The sequence below is a fragment of the Crocodylus siamensis genome, chromosome 4 (assembly GCF_052110815.1).
Source record: "Crocodylus siamensis isolate JL-2025a chromosome 4, ASM5211081v1, whole genome shotgun sequence".
Classification (NCBI taxonomy): domain Eukaryota; kingdom Metazoa; phylum Chordata; order Crocodylia; family Crocodylidae; genus Crocodylus; species Crocodylus siamensis.
Genome location: NC_143398.1, coordinates 143,676,493 through 143,694,636, shown reverse-complemented (window position 1 = coordinate 143,694,636; position 18,144 = coordinate 143,676,493). Strand labels below are relative to the sequence as shown.

The 18,144-nt window shown below is 53.5% G+C and overlaps 2 gene segments (V, D, J or C); both read right to left on the bottom strand.

The window, feature by feature from the left end:
• Positions 1-31: 31 nt before the first annotated feature.
• LOC149866676 (T cell receptor beta variable 30-like) lies at positions 32-3,424 on the bottom strand. The segment is given in 3 exon segments: positions 32-327; positions 841-948; positions 3,409-3,424. Coding segments are annotated over 3 exon segments (420 nt in total).
• An 11,001-nt stretch (positions 3,425-14,425) lies between these two features.
• On the bottom strand, positions 14,426-17,917 carry LOC149866675 (T-cell receptor alpha chain V region RL-5-like). The segment is given in 3 exon segments: positions 14,426-14,463; positions 17,193-17,537; positions 17,863-17,917. Coding segments are annotated over 3 exon segments (438 nt in total).
• Between the last annotated feature and the right edge of the window lie 227 nt (positions 17,918-18,144).

Genomic DNA, 18,144 nt, shown 5'->3' with positions numbered 1-18,144 from the left:
AGGTTTTTGCTGCCTGGCTCAGTGCGCTGCGTCACTGTGCATCACTGCAGGCACAGTAATACACAGCTGAGTCTGAGTGTGACAGGCTCTTCCAGGTCAGAGTCCAGTCGTTTCCACTCCTCTTGGCTTCCATGGGCTCCTTTGTGAAGGAGCTCTCACTGCCTTCTCCTGCAGAGTAGAAGAGCGCCTCCAGCTCCCTGCCTTCCCGCTGTCGGTACCAGAACATGTGGTAATGTGAAGTCTTAATTAAGGTGCACTGCAGTGATGTGGTGGCTCTGGGGACCCCCGTGAGGAAAGGTGGCTGCTCCACATAGATGGAGCAAAAACCTGGAATGAAATGAGACACCGCTGGATGGAAAACTCTGGGCCCAAATGAAAGTAGATAAGGATGAAGGTACTCAGTTAGGCCAGGGAGAAAGAGGAAGGGAACGGGGAAGGAGGAAGTGGGAATGAAAAAAATAAGAATGATAGAAATAATGAGACACTGAAAAGAAAAGTAAGAAGGCAAAGAAAACCGTCCCCTTCCCAAGCAAGTCCACATGGGGATCCTGGATGAGGCTGGAGTTCCCAATGGCTGGAGTCACCAGGACCTGCAGAGTCGGCGCCCATATAGGAACGGGTACAATACGGTAGGTCTCCCAATCTCAGGATGTGGGCAACCGTGCCCAAAAACCCAGTTCTCAAGTGCTTCTCTCTCTCTGTCCTTCTCCGTGTCGCAGGCCACGTGGGTGATGGACTCCAGAGACCCCTGCAGCCTATGGTGTCACTAAGGGCATGATGTCCCGTCAGGTTAGTGTTCAGGGCCACCCTGCCACACACCTTTCCTTACTCAGACCATACCTGGCCCCCAGACGAGCAGCATGGAGAGGAGGAGACATCTCCACATCCTGGTAGCTGTCCCCTTCTCTGTCTCCTCTCTCTGCTGGGTTTCCTTCTCGCTGGGCCTTACTGGGAGCAGGAGGGAGAAGGCAAACCCATGCCCCAGAGGGGAGCTGACCCTGTGGGATCAGTGCAGAGGACACATCCCAGGACTGTGCGGAGCCCCCCTGGGTGCTGCCCTCTGGGCGGACACCGAGGGGGAGGAGCCTGCTGGAAGTTGGAGGCTGGGTCCCTCCTCTGCGTAGATGCACATGGGGAGGAGCTCCCAGCTGTGCCCCACCTAGCAGAGCACAGGCCTTGGGAATAATAAAAATCATTGACCGAATATTGCACTAGAGGATACGGTCAGAAAGGGACACTCGTTTGGGCTCCCGGGGCAATCAGTGTATGTGGGAGTGGGGTGAGGGGTTGGGAAATGCACTCTGACCGTGGGCTATGCCTAGAGATTCATCCAGGACCGCATATTCACAGCGCTTGTGCACATACTGTGCTCTCTGCCTGCTTGTGCTTGAGCACACGTTCAGTCTGTGTTTTCCTTGACAGTAGGAGGCAAAACATCAACTTTTCTTAATGTCCATTTTTGGAGTAAAAAAATATATACAGTAAAAAGTCACTATTCTCAGGGAATTATTTGTTCTGGGCCCTAAGGATGGGCCTGGAGAGTGGCTATAACCCAGGTCTGTGCATGTGACCAGGGCTCCCTCTAGCCCCCAGCTGGAGAACTGCTGGAGGGGGCGGGTAACCGGCATGCTGCGGGGCCCAGGCCCCCACCAAGGTGCAGGTGTGTCCTGTTTGTGGGGACCATAGGGGAGGAAGCAGCGAGCACCGTGTGTGCAGGTGGGAGCACAGTGTGGTGAAAGCCAGACCTGGTGGGCAGGATTCCCCGCCCTGGATGTTACCAAGGAGGTCTCCCCCTTCCTGCACCTGCCAAAGCTGGGGATAAAGGATACTTGTGTAGAGTTCACAGCCCAGGCATTGCTGAGCATGCATTAGTGGTCCCTGGGGCATCCCAATGTCACCTGATACCCAAGGCCAAGCCTGGAGCTTTGCCACGCTAGGCCCTCATCAGCATGCACAGCATCCCAGCAGGGCTCCTTCTGGTGCAGCTGCAGCTGCTCCTGTACAGCTTGGCTCCCCACCTCCACCTCTACCTTCCTCTGCTGTACTGCTCTGGGTAGCATATAGTGTGGGGAAGGGAAGCGGCCTGGCAGATGCACGACGGGCACCACATGTCCAGTCAGGAAGTGGGGGAAACTGCAGCTTGGCAGGTCCTCCCCAGTATGTGGGGTGACAGCTCCAGCTCCAGCTCCAGCTCCAGCTCCAGCTCCATATCCTGGGTGCCTTTCTGCCATTCTTCCCACATGGCAGGATGAGCCGCCAGAAACATGTGGGAGGCAGACCGCACCTGCACGATATTGCCTAGACCAACTTTGATGCATATACCCCAGACACACCCCTGCCTCCTCTCCGGCCAGCTCCCAGGGCCTAGCGCAAGGACAGCTCCCCACACACACGCACACACAGACACCATATCCTAGTTTGGGAACCGCTGGCCTAGAGGCTACTTCTGGTGCAAAACGTGGAGGCCTACTTTTTAACAGTAGGGAGATATAACCCCAGTGCTCCAGAGTCAGCATTGGCTTTCAATAGCTCTCCGGAAGCACTTGAGGGCTGGTTCGACTTATAAAACCCTGAACACTCTTGACCCTGTGTACCTAATGGATTGCCTTTTATGTCCCATCACAATCCCAAAGGTTGGCCAAGAGCAACCTTCTGCAAGCATCGTTGATGTGCCAAGTCTTCTTGGTGAAAACATGAGTGATCGGTCTCATAGTTGTTCATCAGCTCCAGGACACCCTCCCTCTAGAGTTATGCCAGATCCCAAGCCTGGACACATTTTGGATGCGCTGTAAGACCTTCCAAAATGTATCTGGGCAGATGGTTGGCAACCAAAATAGGCTGGGATTTTGTTTAGGACAGTGGTTGTCAACTGGGGGTACGCATACCCCTAGGACTACTTATAAACGTCATAAAGGGTACAGGGGGCTCGTGGCTTTGGGCACCCTGGCGGAGACCTGAGGGGCACGTGCCCCCCGATCTATGTGTGGGGTAGGATCAACTGCCACTGCGCACTGGGCTTTGTGCGCCATTGCAGCTGCCCCGGGAGTGGTGCAATGCCACATGCCTGCCACTGCCAGGCTGCACCACACCCCCTGCCCACCCAGAGGTGGGATGCGCGTGGCACTGTACCACTCCTAAGGCAGCTGTAGTGGCATGCAAAACCCAGCATGCAGCAGCAGCCGCTTTCACCCTGTGCACAGTCTGGTGGGGGCAGGGCACATGAAGTGGCAGGAACCCCCCTGCACCCCTGGATGAGTTGCCAGGTTCCAATTATTCCATTAACCGACGAAGCTGGGGCCCCATCCATCCCAGTCCCTGCCTCTGTCTGCACCCCACTCCCTCCCTCACCATGGGGGCCTTGATCTGCCCCCACCCCCTACGGCCGTTTCCCCTCCATCACTGACTTACCTGCAGGGATGCACATGTCTGCATGCACATGTGCACTCAGCCCCTCAAAATAATTGCAATATAAAGGGGTACAAGAGCTGAAACTTTGAAACAGAAAGGGTACACTTGTGAAAAATAGAAACCCCTGGTTTAGGAGGTTCTACTTCACATTGATAATCTAGTTGCCTTTCATGTTATTTTATTCCTTTCTTCTTTCCCTTCTTTAATAAGTTATTTTGTTCTCTCATTGCACTAGGCCCTGAGCCCTTATTGGGAAGGGCAGAGTATAAATTGAATAAATGAATTATTTCTCGAAGTAAGCTGAACCCTTCTGTTTTTACATTTTTGCTATTTCCTTCTCTTGGGGTCCATCACCCGCTACTGGCCCTGACCAGCGTGGACCTAGCTTGGGGGTCTACCTTCCTCTGGCTCTAAAAGCCCTGGTACACATTCATATTGGTGGCTCCAGGAACTCCTAACACCTGGACTGTCCACATAGTAATAGTGCATAGCAATTGCTCCCCACCCCAAAATGGTCTTTCTTCACCACTCCCAGCTCCCAACCACCCTGGGAAGCATAACCAGCACCCCCAGCACCCCCCCCCACGCCCCAATCCCAAATCCAAATTTATTAAAACATGAAACCTTCCTTGATTTACTTCCTCTTTATTTTATGTATTTTTACTTTCACTTACTTTATCCTTCAGTGGGTGACTTCATTTCACCACCCTTCCCACACCTCCATTTCCTTTCCACCTCCCATGTCATTACCCACCCCAATTCCAGTAACTTGCCACCCCCTGCAAGGCGTTCCTGCTGCCACTATCCAGTCTCTCAAACGCCCCCACTTAGAGCAGGGTTAGAAGCAGTCCTGGCTCACTAGCCCTGTATTGGCAATTCACAGCTGTTGCTCCTATTCAGGCCTCTGCTCTCTAGCCCTCTCGTGGCATGTCACAGCTTTGCAGTGGGGGACAGTCAGAGAAAGGTTTTAGCCTTGAGGTGTGACTGCTGCAAATTCAAGCTAGCACTAACGCCCATCAACATTTACGCAGATTAAAGGGCAATGTGTAACAAGGCCCTAACAGGTGCTCAGCTTTTCTAGACTCAAAGCTCCCATCATTACACTGAACGCACCCCATTCAGAAAATGCCAGGTTTTAGTTTTCACTCTTTTTTTCTATTGACTATCGGCAAATAGTGGAGTTATCCTTTTCCTCCAAAGGGCTCAGAAAGGCTCCAATACATCACTGTGTTCTTGACACTATGGTGCCCTACCTGAAGACTCTGGGTTTACCTTGTGACTCGTGTAGGTGTGACAGCACTGATATTGCCCTGCACCCTTAAAGGGATCTCATAGCACCCAAGGTTGCTGCTGCACCCAGCTGATAATCACTGCTTTCGGGACTCCCGAGCCCTGAGTACAACAGTGCATGTGTGAGTTCTGGCAGCCCCGGCAGACATGGGGAAGGAGGGGCTGGCACCATGGACAGGGCTTACACAGAAAGCCTGAACAAAGCTCACTGCCCACGGCAGAGCCCTGTGACCATCCTCCGCACATCTAGCACCTGGCGTCACCAGCCTGCCTGGTGCCATTCGCTGTGTCTAGGGGAAGTGAGAGGAGACCATGACTCTGAGTGTGTCTGTGAGACTTGAAGACAACTGCTATTCTCTGTACGGGGATTCATCTGCAGGATACGTTGTCCAGAGGAGCCATTAGCCCCCAAGCCTAAATCTGGGAGAAGGGAACAGGGCAGCGAGTACATTTGCTGCTCCAGCCCTGAGTTTGCAGGGCCAAGGGCAGGGGCTATTCCCATGGTGCCAGCACCTGCAGCAGCCTGGGGCTCTACAGCCTGGGCTTGTGACAGGAAGGCGGGAAGCTGCCCCTGTCACACAGTCCTGCCCTGCTCTGTCAGGAAGACTCAGAGGAGATGTAAGTGCTGCTTATGCAGCCCTGCGAGCCAGGTGGTCAGGAGGAGGACAGTGCATAGGCAGAGCAAGGATGAGGGGGGATGCAAGGTGCTGCCAGGTCTGGAGGGGAACAAAGTGAGAGAAGAGGGGGCTCTGCCTTGCTCCTGCCAGACAGAGATGCCTCTGCCTGCAGCACAGATACAGAATGCAGGGCCCTAACCTGTCTGCTTATTTGTTCACAGCCATCAGAGGCACCGGTGTCCCCAGAAAACAAGCCTCTGGAGAAGGATGATGCCTCTCAAGTGCCCATCCCATGTGTCAGGGAGTCTGTGCATCACAGGCACGTCAGTGCTCCACAGCACCCACCGAAGAGCACAAAGCCCACAATGGGAGAGAGAGGACCCCATAGGAAACGTGCTCCTGCCATGGCAGCTCCCAGGGAGACACACCTGCCAGGTAACATTGAAAGGATGCTCCCACAAGGTCAGCCTTGTTGGAAGGGCTCGCTTCCCTTGCAGCCAGGTGTGCGTTGGTCTCTCTCTGCTGTTTCTCTGACGTTCTGTTCCCAACCATGGAGGATTTTGCCCCAGACCCTCCTCCCTTCACCCCACGGTGTAATCACTGGCAGCGCAGGAATATGTAGCAGCATCCTCAGCTGTGATGGACTTGACTGTCATGACTGACAGCTTTGTCTTACTCCTAGTGATCAGGAATGAGGTCTCACTGTAGCTTTTTTCAGAAGAGGGTCATGTGCAGGTGTAGGCAGTACTATTAATGTTAGACCATGTCCCTGGGGCTGCAGGTACCAGAACATGCAGGGTGAGTGGTGTGTATCTTGATAACAGCTCATGGCCGTGGCCTCCCCTGGCTGTGCCTTGCTGCTGTTGGCCAATGTGAGAGGAGGTCTCTGGTCCCAGAAACTGGGAAGGGCAGAAGCAGGAAAGCAAACAGGGCTCCATGAGATGGAGACGCATGCTGCCCTTTTCCCAGTGCAGGGCAGGAGTTTAGTCACTTCCTAGACACCAGTAAATTCAGGATGTGCAGCATGTCTAGCAGCCAGTATCTTGGGGCCCTCTACTGCCATTTACTGAGTCAAGGGGGAGCATTAGGCACCTGGTGCTCCTCCCACAGCTCTGTATGTGTCTGAGAGATTGGGCAAACAAGACAGGACCTGCAGCGCTCCTAACAGGCGATCCACCTGCAGGTGTCATCTGTGCAGAGGAGCCCTTGGCCCCCACCCTGGAGCTTCACCTCACGGTGTGATAGTGCCTTAGTGGGGCCACATTTCAGCCTGGGACAGGGCTGTCCTGCTTCCTCACACTACCCCTGCACTACCCCTGCACTGCCCATCCACCTACTCCGGCATGTGCTGCCCCCGGACAGAAGTTCAGTCTGCTTCTGCCCAGAAATGGCTGAATGTCCCTGTCCTAAAAGTCTCTTTTTAGTGCCCTCACACCATTTCAGATTTGCTCGCAGATGTCAGACCTGATCACGTGTGTGTATGCACACTGCCTCCCCGTGTTTTTGCCAGCATCTGGGTGGGTGAGATCCTGTGCAGCTGGACTGATCCCAGAGAGCACAGGAGTGGGCATGCAGGGTTATTCTCCTCCCAGCTGCTGTGTAGGCAATTCCAGACCCTTCAGCCGGGTGCCTGCTCCAGCCCCAGGGGTTGTGAGTCCTGGAGCCCTTGCCACGGCCCCAAAAGCACAGCACAATCTGTCCGCACTATCACAGCTGCCTTGATGGCTCCGTCCCCAACAGACATGTCATGCACCTGGCAATCCTTCTAAGGCAGGAGCACACTGCAGGAGAAGCTGTATTTCCAAATGTATCCTTAGACACTGGCAGGGAACAAGGTCTCTACCAAACTCTGCAAAATGACAGTCCACACAGCACAGCTTCCCTGACCCCTCCCTCTCCTGTGGCTGGGCAGCAGGTAATGGAGGGCCAGGGCTCCAGGCTGCTGATCAGGCTCCTTCCTTACAGCCATGAGTCACGGTCACACTGATGGGCAACTGTCCCTCTCCCACATCACAGCTCAGACCACGGCTGTGGCTGAGGCGTGTGTGCGGAGAGATGAGCAGGGCTCTGGGGATTTTGCACAGCTGTGAGGCAGGAAGGACTCACTGTGCTTTACTGGCTGCACAGAAATACACTGCAGAGACTTCAGCTGTTCCACTGACGATGTACAGGGAGGCCTTCGTCCTGCTTTCAGGCAGCAAATGATACTTCTCTTTGAATTTGGCCTCTGGCTCTGTTTTAAACCCATCTGTATGGCTGACTACAAGCTCCAGTTTGTTTCCTGCAGCTCTGTCCTGCCGGTACCACAAGATAGTATTGTATTCAACATTGCCATCGTGCTCACAGGGGAGACTCGCATTGGCCCCATTCTGGGCGGTGACAAACTTCGTTTGAGTCACCGTCACCCCAGTGCACAGACCTACAAGAGATACCAAGCGGCTGAGTGAGCAGGAACAACACGCAGGGGGACACAGCCCCAGCTGCCCTGTGCATATATCAGGATCCAGTCCCCGGGCAGCTTCTGAGTTACAAATTCCCCTTGGCTGATTTCATTCCTGACTTCACCATGTGTTTGAGCCTGTCCCCAGACCCACAGCTTGCCTCTGTTAGCCCTCATCCGAGTGTCTCTGAATGATGTACAACAGGAGCTGGTCAAAGCCATTCCTTTCAGGTTCTTCCCCGGGCAGGCCTTGTCTCCGTCCTCCTGCCCCCCACTCTTCCTCTGCCAGCAGAGATCTGATACACTTATTACCATCCCCTTCCCCACAAACTGCACCTCCCCCATACCCCAGCTGAAAACAGCCCCTGTCTCTGCTCGCCTCTCATTTGTCCCCCAGGGACTGGAACCAGGATCTGCTTCATGATTAGAGGCAGAGGCTGGCAGCAGTGAAGCAAACTGCCAGAGCAAGGACAGCCGCACTGCCCTGGAGCCCCCGGCACTGCCCCCGGGGACAGGCCTACCTGCCAGCAGCTGCAAGCCACAGGAGACCCCCAGCACCAGCCACATGGTCTCTGCTGCACACACTGGCCAGAAGCAAGACTTTGTGCTGGGGCTTTCCTGGAGGTGGGGCTCTGCAAGGGCCTGGGAGTGGGAGGAGCTGGGGCAGGAGCAGCCCTGGGGGGGATGCAGAGCTGTAACAACAGGAGGTGCAGCTGGACCTGGACCAGGACCCTGACCCTGCTGCGGCCTCTCCCAGAGCGACCGGCAAAGCCCAGACCTGGATACAGACACCTCTGGAGTGGGGCCATCGGACATGCTGATACTTCCCAGGAACAAATCTTCTGCCTGCCCCAGCTGGGCGCTGCGCTATGTTGATATTTGACATGAGGATTGCACGGTCAACATGGAAGGGGAGGCTGAAGGATACCTCCCTGCTCTCTTCCAGTATGTGGTTCCAAAGCTTGCTTCTGCAAAGACTAGCACCTTCTTACAGTGACAGATATGGCAGGATTCATTGCAAAGCAAGTGTCCACTTTGTGTGTGTGCCAGGAGGAGCTTTGGGGTGTGAGCAAAGCCAAGGGAGTGAGGACCATTTCTGGCCCAAGAGATTCTGGGGGACACCAGTAAAACCAGATTTTGTTAACACATACCTGGGGGTCTACTTTTGATCTTATGTCTGGTCATGTTGTTAGTGCCATTTCAGGGCACCAGAACAGCTGAGGGGAGTTACAGAGGCAAGCATAGCAGAGAGCCAAGCAGCCCTTGAGATTGTTCCCTGTGGTCTTTTCTGTCTTTCAATTTTTAATTATGTTACTGCTTCCTATTTTCTTGTTGATGCCAGCCTCTACTGAGTGGAGACCCAGGGTATAATCCAATTGCATATAGGGGCCTGCAGCATGTACAGCTAGTAAGGGAACTAGAGACTCTCCCCAGAACATCACAGCACTTTGGTTACCTAATAGCCTCCTAAACAAGAAATGAATTTAAAACAGCAAGGCAGGTGGGAGAGAAGAGCCAGATTAAGGAGCCACAGTAAGAAGATAGGTGACACGACCATCTAAGTGATGTGTAGGCATGCAAGTGTAGGCGAATACAACCAGGCCAAGATCTGCAGGGAGATGATGGGGCCGTGCCCTTGGATGGCTCTGTGCTTGTGAGCCTTCAGAGACCCTGAAGCAGAAGGATACCCTGAAGCACACAAACCTGCGTAGATCGTGGGATGCTTCTTTGGAGAAGGATACCTTCTATTCTGCACATAATACTGCATAGAAAATACCCTGGTACTATTGCAGTTGCCAGGTGGGAACAGCAGCAAGCTTACAAGAAGGATCAGGGCTGTGCGGGGAACGTACAAGTTCAGCATCCCAGGTCTGTCAACGTCTCTTGAATGGGTTTCATTTGTGAGTCTGAGGTTTGAAAGGCCTGTGATTCTCAGACAGGTGTGCTTTGATCTCTCTCTTCTGTTTCTCAGATGTTGTTTCCCTCCAGGGAGGTTTTTGCCCAAGACCCTCATCCCTTCACCCCACTGTGTATTCAAAGGCACACAGAAATAGGTAGCTGCATCCCCAGCTGTGATGCTCGTGACTGTCATGACTGACAGCTTTGTGTCATCCCTGGAGATAGGGAACTTAGTCTTCTTGTAGCCTTTCTCATATGAGGCTTCTGCGTTGGTATTGGCAGAAGCTATTAACATCAGACCATGTCCCCGGGGCTGCAGGTACCAGAACATGTAGGCGTGAGTGGTGTGGTTCTGGTAACAGCTCATGGTCACGGTGTCTCCTGGGCTCTGGATGGCTGCTCTTGGCCACTGTGAAATGAGGTCTCCGGCCCCAGCAGCTGTGGGAGGGAGAAGGGAGGGAGAGATGGTAAGAAACAGGGCTCCACGATCCAAGCTCGAGGCTCCAGAGAAATCATGCTGCGCTCCTCCAAGTGCAGCACAGGATTTCTGGCACTTACCAGGCATCAGCAAGAGCAGGATGAGCCGCATGTCTAGCAGCCGGTGTCCCGGGGCCCTCTGGTGCCTTTCACAGGGTCAAGGGCAGCGTTAGGTGCCTGGTGCCCCTCCCACAGCTCTGCCTGAGTCTGAGACCTTGCAGAGAAGACAGGAAGCACAGCTCTCCAAAGAGGGATTCACCTGCAGGTGCCTTCTGTCCAGAGAGCTCCTCTGTCTAGCCTGCAGCTCCACCTCATGGTGTGATAGTGGCACAGAAGGGCCACGTTTCATCCTGGGGCTGTCCTGCCTCCTCACACTACCTCTGCATGCCCCATCCATGGACCAGGGCATGTGCTGTCCCTCACACTGTGCACCTGGAGTCCCTCCTGGGCCCTGGGAGATGAGACCCGAGACTGGGAGGAGCAGGTGCCTATGCAGGGAGCATTTCTGTCCCTGTGTCTGCATTGAGGTTTCCCTGGCTCTTTTCCTATGGGTGCACTGCAGAGGTTGAGCCTGAGTGTCTCTTTTCCAGCATGAGCTGCCTGTCATTGAACTCTCCAGGGGGGGGCAGATGTTTCCCTCAAAGGAATTTTCTCAGGACCCATCTTGGGTCTTGCTGGCACCAGAGAGTGCAGCTGGCCTTGGGTTTTCTGCTGACAAAAGCCCACACAGTTTGAGGCATTTCCTGCATGGCACACATCTTCACACATCAGTAAATATGAGGCACTGACCCAATGCCTGATGAGCAGAGACTCAGCAGCTTGTCAGGGAGATGCTGATGGAGCTCTCAAAAACTGGGAAGTCAAATAACTTGATGTTCATTTGGAAAGGACAAATCACTGAAACTTAAATATCTCAGGAAAACAGATTTTATTCCCTCACACATTTTCCCCACAGATAGGTATCGATTCAATGGACCCACCACAGTTTCCTTTACCTTCGCTGAGGGTTACTCACTCTAACCTTCATTTTTCTTCCTTATGGATTTCAAAATATGGATGTGTTTGGAGCTCTATCTCTACCTGCAGCTTTGCTTCTGGATCCCAGTATTATGGCTTGATGCCCAGAGACACCCCAGCTGAGCCACAGCCTTGGAGCGCCTTTCCAACATCCTTTGTGAAATGAGGCTCTGCACTAGGTCACCAAACTCCAGTCATGGTCTCAGCCCTGCTGAGTACAGAGGTCCTGTATCTCCTCCACACACCTCTGCATGGCCATGCCTGGCTCAGCCCTCTTGTGAGTGTGACAGTGACAGGCCAGGACAAGGCTCAGAGGCACAGTTAGGCACCTGGTGGGCAGGTGGAGCCAGCTACAGGATAGAAGTATGAAATAAAACTAGAGAACAGCAATGAGAGAAAGGAATGGAAAGATGAAGTGATGTAGACAGTGAATAAGTGAGAGAGATATTAGTGAGCTCCAGGACAGAGAAGTCAAAATGAGCCCCAGTCAATGACTAGCAGGCTGCCCAAGGTTACTACCAGGGTCAGACATACACAGGAGGGGTGTGACCCTCTGAGCAGTCTCCCAAAGGGTCTCTATGTTCCTTCTGGAGGTGCCTGATGTTCTGCTGGACAATTCAGCTAGGTATACATTGATTTGTACCATGATATGGTCTGCCAAGGAAACCCAGGTGCCTTCCTGCACTTCTCTCTAGGTTTTTGCAGCCTGGCTCAGTGTACTGTGTCACTGTGCATAACTGCAGGCACAGTAATACACAGCTGAGTCTGAGTGTGACAGGCTCTTCCAGGTCAGAGTCCAGTCGTTTCCACTCCTGTTGGCTTCCATGGGCTCCTTTGTGAAGGAGCTCTCACTGCCTTCTCCTGCAGAGTAGAAGAGCGCCTCCAGCTCCCTGCCTTCCCGCTGTTGGTACCAGAACATGTAGGTAATGTGAAGGTCTGAATTAAGGTGCACTGCAGTGATGTGTGTTCTTTGGGGATCCTCGTCAGGAAAGGTGGCTGTTTCACGTATATGGAGCAGAAACCTGTAAGGAAATGAGACACAGCTAGGAGGAAAACCCTCAGGACAAGTGGAAGCAGATGAGGTGAGGGAGTGAGGAAAGGGAGAATGAGGAAGGGAGCAGGGAAGGGGGAAGTGGGAATGAAGAAAAAATGAATGATAGGAGTAATGAGACACTGAGAAGAAAAATAGGATGACAAAGAAAACCATCCCATTCTCAGTTGAATCCTGTTCCCAGTTGAGTACAAGCAAGTCCACGTGGGGATCCTGGATGAGGCTGAAGTTCCCAATGGCCGGAGTCACCAAGACCTGCCTGAGAAGGCGCCCATATAGGAACGGGTACACTACGGTAGGTCCCACAATCCAAGGACATGGACAACTTTGCCCACAAACCCAGTTCTCAAGTGCTTTTTGCTCTCTGTCCTTCTCTGTGTTGCAGGCCAGGTGGGTCATGGGCTCCAGAGACCGCTGCACCCCATGGTCTCACCAAAGACATGGTTTCCCCTCAGCTTGGCATTCAGGGCCACCCTGCCACACACTCTCCATCACTCATTCAGACCATACCTGGCCCCCAGAGGAGCAGTGCGGAGAGGAGGAGACACCTCCACATCCTGATAGCTGTCCCCTTCTCTGTCTTCTCTCTGGGCTGGGTTTCCTTCTCGCTGAGTCTCACTGGGAGCAGGGGGGAAACAGCAAATGCATGGTATAGAGGGAAGATGACTCTGTCGGATCAGTGCAGAGGACACATCCCAGACTGTCCAGAGCCACCCTGGGTGCTGCCTTCTGGGCAGCAGGGGGAGGAGCCTGCCAGATGTTGGAGGCTGGGTCCCTCCTCTGCAAAATTGCACCTAGGGAGGGCCCCTCCACAGGAGAAGCAACAAGTGCCCACCTGGCAGGGCACGCACCCTGGGAATGCATCAGGCTGCTGGTACTAGAGCATAAGGACAGAGAGAGGCACTTGTTTGGGCCCCTGGGGGAATCAGAGTATTGGGAGGTGGGGGCTAGGAAGTGCACTGAGTGTGGGCTATGCCACGAGATTCATCAGGACCCTATATTCAAAGTGCTTGGGCACATACTGCACTCCATGTCTGCTTGTACATCAAGTAGACATTCTGTGTTTTCCTTGACAGTACGAGGCAAAACATCAAATTTTCTTAATGACCATATATGAAATAAAAAATAAAAAGTCAGTGTTCTCATGTAATTATCAGTCCTGGGCCTGGAGAGTAGCTATAACCCAGGTCTGTGCATGTGACCATGGCTCCCTTCTAGCACCTCCTCTAGGGAGGGGGTGGGTAACAGGCAGCTGTTGTGCCCAGGCCACAACCAAGGTGTAGGTGTGTCCTGTTTGTGGGGACCATATTGGGGGAAGCAGTGAGCACCGCGTGTGCAGGTGGGAGCACAGTGTGGTGAAAGCCAGACCTGGCAGGCAGGATTCCCCACCCTGGATGTTACCAAGGAGGTCTCTGTGGACTGATTTTAGCACTATTAGTCTCAGCCCTTCTCCCTGCTAGCTAGGGAAGTTACCAGTTCCCACAGGAGCCTGGGCTGTCCATTTCCAGCACCTTTTTCCCCTGAGTTCAGCTCACAGGCATGGCTGGGGCCCACAGAGTGATATGTGCAATACGGCATCTGGCCTAGGGACCCCTCTTCCTGTTTTCTGTTTTACCTTCCTGCGCCACCATCCCAATTCATCCCTCCCTGCCTGCATGATGGCCCTAGGTCCATGGCTGTGTTTCCCTCCCTGGGAGACTGCACTGGGGGATGGGCAAGCCCCCTAGTGCCTGCCCCAGCTCTTCCTTTCCTGCAGCTGGGGATGAATGACCCTGATGGAGAGCTCATAGCCCATGCATTGCTGACCATGCATTAGTGGTCCCTGGGCATCCCAAGCTGACCTGTTACCCAAGGACAGGTGGGAATCTCTGCTGTGCTATGGCAGGTACTGCTAATGAGCACAATGGCATGATTTGTAAATGCATTACCAGTGGTTTGTGGAGGGGGACGAAGGTGGGAAAGGCAAAGCAAGAGGCAGGTCTCAATGAGTACTGGTGGTTGGGTCTGGATGTTTCTAAGGTCACTGCGAAGAGCCAGGAGGAACCTGTTACTCCCAGTGTGCAGCCGCTGAGCCTATCCGACATTTGATGCTCAGATTATTGGCATCCAGGGGATGTTTTTTCTGGGTGGTGAATGAGATGGGATCAGCCCTGAGCAAGAGGCTGAAGGTTTGCAGTGTGCACCTGTGACACTGTTAGGGTGCATTCACACCTTCAGGGGTGTCCTTCACTTCAGAGCTCTCTCTGTCACCTGATTCTTGGACCCTGAGAACAAATGGAGATTCACCAAATGGTGAGCTCCTTGTTCCTGGGCACCTCAGCTCCACCTCTCAGTCCCAGCTTTGCCTGCTGTAACAAAGTACATTTTGCCAGCTTCGTGAATCACACTCTTGGTCCTAGTTGTTTAAGAAATTATAGGTCTTTGCTTATATAGGACTGCTCTACTGACAAGTAAGGATCCTGGTTTTCTGTTTTCCATAGAAAAATGGGGAAAATGTAGATTTTCCCTTTTAAATGAGAAAAATGTGATCTTCTCATTTTAAGAAAGAAATACACAGATTCTGCACTTCTTCAGAGCTCTCTTCAGTCAGGCAGAGTTCCAGCCTGCAAGGGGCTGGGGGGAGCTGGCAGATGGTGGTCAGGCAGGGGGAAGCATGTGCATGTGCACATTCACATGTGCACATGGCCATGAGGAAGCCTGCAGAGCAGCTGGTGGGTAGCAAGGGGAGACTGAAGCCCCCATAGGGAGGTAGGAAGGGAGGAAGGGAGTTGGGTATGGCAGGGGCTGGGGCTGCTGCTCAGGTAGGGTGGCACGTGGGGCTTGGGGCCCAGATCCATGTGAGGCTGAAAGGTCCCAGCAGGGAGCAGGACGGGGCTGCGGGCAACTCACCCGAAGGGCAGCGCAGTGCCTCCCTGTAAGCAGTCCCAGGGAAAGGCAGGGGGACACATGCCCCCCAGATCTGTGGGTGGGGTGGGGGCAGGAGGAGTCACTTCCCACTGCAGGCTTTGGACTCCCCACCCTGCTGCCCTTCCCCTGGGGCCTCCATGGCCCAGCAGGCAGGACTTAACGTGGCACGGCAGAGCAGGGCCGGGTGGGGAAACTTGGCGCTGCCAATGAGAACTCCACGCTGCTCTGGTGAGGCATCCCCTGCCCACCCGGCAGTAGCGAGGGGCGCAACTGGACCACTGCCCCTGCTGCTGCCGGGCAGGCAGGAGGTGCTTTGCCAGGGCAGTGTGGCAAACTTCCCTCCATGGCTCCACTCATGCTGCAGGAGCCACCACTTCCCCCGGGCAGCAGCCAGGACTCGATGATCTGCTCAGGTCCCTTCAGACCCTACTAACTATGAAACTATAAACTGTCTGTTGAGTAAAAGGGATGGAAAGGACTGCCCCCCAGAGAAGAGAGCCTAGGTGTAACGCTTGCCTTGCACCTAAGGACATACTAGATGGTTATTATATTAACTCCAGTCTCTGTGGTTACCTCATAACAGTTCTATACACACAATTGACTATTGTGGTCCACATGGCTCTCTTTCTGGGTCTCCATTCCCCTTCTGCCTTCTTCTGCCCTGCCCATATACCACATACTGGTAATCATGGTTCCCACTCTGAAGTTCCTACTATCATTGCTCCTAGGTGACAAGGCCCACTGCAGATGGACAGGAGCTACTGCCACCAGGGGACATGATCATATCCAGGCAGCTAGCTGGGCCCTGTAGATGTCAGATAGCAAGGAGGGATAATACACACAGTGACTTAAGGGGTCATATGCTTCATTAATATGGTATTTTATAGCTATATCGTCTCTATTTTTTCTGTTTGGACATATTTGTGAGCATTGGGTTGCCTGCCTTTTTGTTTTGATAGAGGGGAAAGAAAACCAGTGAAAATAATTTGAAATGAAAAATGAGTTATTTAACCCTTCATGTGCTCAAAGACTTGTGAATGTGTGGGATGGGGACCGGAGGAGGTCTGGAAGTGTGGGTGTAACACATGGTCCATATGTGTGACCACAGCTCCCTCTACCGACTGACTGGAGAGCTGATAAGAGGGGTTGTGAACCAGGCATGAGATCACATGGCCCAGGTGCAGGTGTGTGCTGTGTGGGGGGAAAGTACGAGAGCAGCCTGTAGACAGCAGGGAATGTGTGTAAAGGGACCTGGACCTGAAGGGCAGGGTACAGCCCCTCTCACACTCGCAACGGGGTGCCTGTGCTGGGGTCTCTCTGCTCTCTGTGTCTTACCCATCCACCTCCAGCTGGAGAACCAGCCAGGGTCCCCACTGCTTGTTTGATCCTGAGTCTTGGCTTGGGAAGAGATTCTCCCTCAGCAATTTCCACGGGAAGGCGGTCTGCACCCAGCAGTAAAAAATCTCAGACAAAATTGTTAATCCTGGAAACAACATCTTGTATGCTCACCTGCCCCTGCCTGCACTAGAGGACGCATGCTGGAGATGTGGAACAGAGGACAAGGGGGAGGCAGAGGAGGAAGGAACAGAAGGGGAAAAGGAGACAAGAAGAGGAATCCTGAGGGTAAAAGTACAGGGGAGGGCAACATCATGGCGGAAATGGTTGGCATTGCAACTCTCAAAATAGCTGGGAGCAAAAACGAAGAGGGATAAAAGGGGAGTGCAGAGCAGGTCGAGATGGCAGGATGGAAAAGCAATGAAGGAGTCAGAGGCCAGAAGAGAGGGAGGGGAAAGTGAGAGAAGGGCCTGAGCGAGAGGATGCAAGCAGAGGAAGAAAGGAGGGAAGAAAAGGGAGTTTGGCAGAGGAGTGGGAGGAGGGGGGACTTGGCAAAAGGGAACAGGAGGTGCGGAAAGGCGAGAGGGGTAGATAGGAATAGAGAGGAAGGGACAGGGCAGGGTAATGCCTGGGGTCTGAAGTTTCTGGGCAGTGTTGGCAAGGGGTTGGGGGGTAGGGGAGGCTGTTGTGCCTGGTTCAGGGCTCGACTTGGGGGTGGAGGCAGGGTAGGCAGGGAGAGTCTGTTCCCTACCGCCTGCAGGGAGTTTTGTGCTAGGCCCCTCCAGCAGCTGGGCCACTGTGAGTTCTTGCTTAGCACAGTAATAGGTGCCTGAGTCGTTCAGCCAGGTGCTGTGAGTGTACAGAGACAGCTGAGAGCTCCCTGTCCTGTTATTGTAGAAATGACCCTGGAAATCTTTTTCCACTTCTGTCTTGGATGATTCTATGGAGAATACCACCAGCTGCAGCCCTGTGGCCTCCCCAGCTGCTTGCTTGTACCAGGACATGAACTCCATCTGGGTTTTCTCCTGGGAGCAGGTCAGTGTCACTGGCTTTCCTTGCTGGACCACAGTGTCCAGGGACTGGCGGATGGCACATCCTGTGGGGAAAGGGGAGAGTGGAAGAGAAGAGTGTTTACTGGGACACACTGGGACTGGTTAATGGGGAAAAATTCAGGCTGGAGATGAAGAAACTTCTGAAAGCCAGGGAGGCTGCAGAACGATCCCCAGGGGAAGGCAGCAACCCTCTACTCTGCCACCCTGGACCTCCACCATTTCTCACTGCACTGCAAGGAGCCTTGGAGCATCAAGCCCTGGATGCAGCTGGACAGGATCTGGGCCCATGGGTGCTGGGAGAAATGCACAACAGTTCTCTGCTATCTCTCCTGCCTCTGCTCTGTTGTTTTCCCTGAGAGATGCACTTACCCAGCGGTGACAGGATGAGAAGGAAGAGCCAGCTGGGAACAACAGAGCAGGGCATGTCTACCTGTGACCCAGCTGAGATGGGTAAATGAAGGCAGTCTGAGCCTTTCTCTGATGCTTCAGTTCCTGCCTTGGGGGGAGGAAATGATGAGAGGAAAAGAGATAGAGGAGGAGAGCTGGGGTGGGGAGACATTTCTATTGGAGGGAGGCAGACAGAGGGTGTTAAGCAGGAGAACAGTGTGACTAGGAAGGACTCACTGAAAGCAGCATGGGAACCCACATTTA